We start from the raw sequence: 1,830 nt of genomic DNA on the forward strand, positions 1-1,830 counted from the left end.
CAAAAAAAAACCATACAAAATTATTTGTTATAAAATTAATGTTTTTCAAAAATTAATACTTTCTTTTTCAAACGTACATTAAATTAATCTCGATAATATTATTAATTAATTATTGAATCTAAATAAAATATTGGAGAGTGAGAGAGAAAGAGAGAGTGGGGAGAGGGCGGAAGATGAGTTATTATTTTTCCCATGAATTTCGATTACTTTTCAATTAGATACGAATACCTGTTGTTAATCACCTTTGTAGATATATTCCTTGAAGTTAGAAAACAAACAAAATAAATATAATAATTTTAAATCATTGTAACATTGCACAGAATAAACACATATTTAATCGATCGATTGTTTGAAAATTGTCGCCAAACAAACAAACAAACAATTAAACGAGAAAAAAATAAACCAAAATTGTTATATGTATATTCTTATTAGACAAATATTTCTTTCTAACACTTGCCGATGAAAAGTTAAAGCAACACTATACAGTTGGGACTGATTATTTGTTTGAAGATTGCAACGTAATAAGTATGTAAAACTAGCGATCACATGATCTACCTATTTCCTGCTCGCATATTGATCCTTGGGGTCATCGATTTAATTATCAGATTTGTTCACACAATCGTATTAAACAACGACACAAAAGGGGCGAAGGTTGTTCTTACACGTATATATGAAAAGAACATTTTATATAACGTGTGTTAAAATATTTATACGATAATCATAATTGACGATAAAATATCGATTAATACATTTTTTGCCTTGTTTTTTCTTTTTTTTTCTAATTTAATATAGAATAATTTTTAATTTCATATAGAATATTTTTATATTTTTATTTTATATTATATAGATAAATAATAATTAATTTTATATAGAATATTTTTCGATAATAATTAAGCAAATAACGCAATTGTAATTATAAAAAAAAAAAAATAGGTGGGATGTGATAAATAAAAGAATAAGAAAAACAACGTTTAAAAAAGAGACGACAAAACACTGGGTATTAATTAAATAATTAATATCTTTGTTTAAAAAAAAGAGATACAATAATTACATACATATGTACATAAATATAAAATATAAATATGTTTTTTTTTTTCTTCTTTCGTTTTATATATTCTCTCTCTCTAATCGATGGAATTATTTTCCAAGGAGAATTTTACGAGTGGCACCGATACTTTGGCCAGATTGAGTTGCACCTTTGTTCGAACCGGCTTGTAGACCAATCACAGATTCACCGGCACGCAATTGTTCTTCCGTAAATTCACGTTTGCATTCTTCTGATGGTTTAGGTCCTAGATATGGTCCCTTCCATTCTGGGTGTTTGTAAGTCTACATATATACACACATAGAAAAACATATCAATTTATTTCTATTGGTAATAGGTAAATCAAATAATTACAAAGTATAGAAATATATAAAATAATAAAATATTATATAAATAAAAAAATAAAAAATAGATAAATATAAAATAATATTTAATTAATTATATATATATATATATATTAATTAATTTATATATCAAAATATAATACATACCGTACGACCAAGAGCAAATAAAGTGGTGATAACTTGGGCTATATCTTTTTTCTCCCATAGATCGACAGTTTGGAAAACATCAACGTCATCCACACCATAATCCTTCAATGCTTTCTGAAATCTATCGGTAAAAAAAAAAGAAATAATATAAGAATAAGAAAAACGAAAAAAAAATCGTACAAAATTAAAATATAAAAATTAATTATTCAGTATTTTCTCTCGTCTAAAATTATAATTTTTTGATGATATAGGTTCATAAGGAACTTGGACATGAAAAGAAGTAGAACTTAATTA

The 1,830-nt window shown here is 24.9% G+C and overlaps 1 protein-coding gene across 1 annotated transcript in view; it reads right to left on the reverse strand.

The window, feature by feature from the left end:
• Positions 1-1,000: 1,000 nt before the first annotated feature.
• LOC106789233 (muscle-specific protein 20) overlaps positions 1,001-1,830 on the reverse strand; it is a 5,096-nt gene continuing 4,266 nt past the window's right edge. Inside the window, exons 3-4 of the mRNA XM_014753293.1 lie at positions 1,537-1,657; positions 1,001-1,329 (exon numbers count right to left, since the gene is read on the reverse strand). Coding sequence (XP_014608779.1) covers positions 1,138-1,329; positions 1,537-1,657 — 313 coding nt within the window. The 3' untranslated portion in view covers positions 1,001-1,137. The remainder of the gene's footprint in view (positions 1,330-1,536; positions 1,658-1,830) is intronic.

Source organism: Polistes canadensis, unplaced genomic scaffold, assembly GCF_001313835.1.
Source record: "Polistes canadensis isolate GaletaPanama2010 unplaced genomic scaffold, ASM131383v1 scaffold_172, whole genome shotgun sequence".
NCBI lineage: Eukaryota > Metazoa > Arthropoda > Insecta > Hymenoptera > Vespidae > Polistes > Polistes canadensis.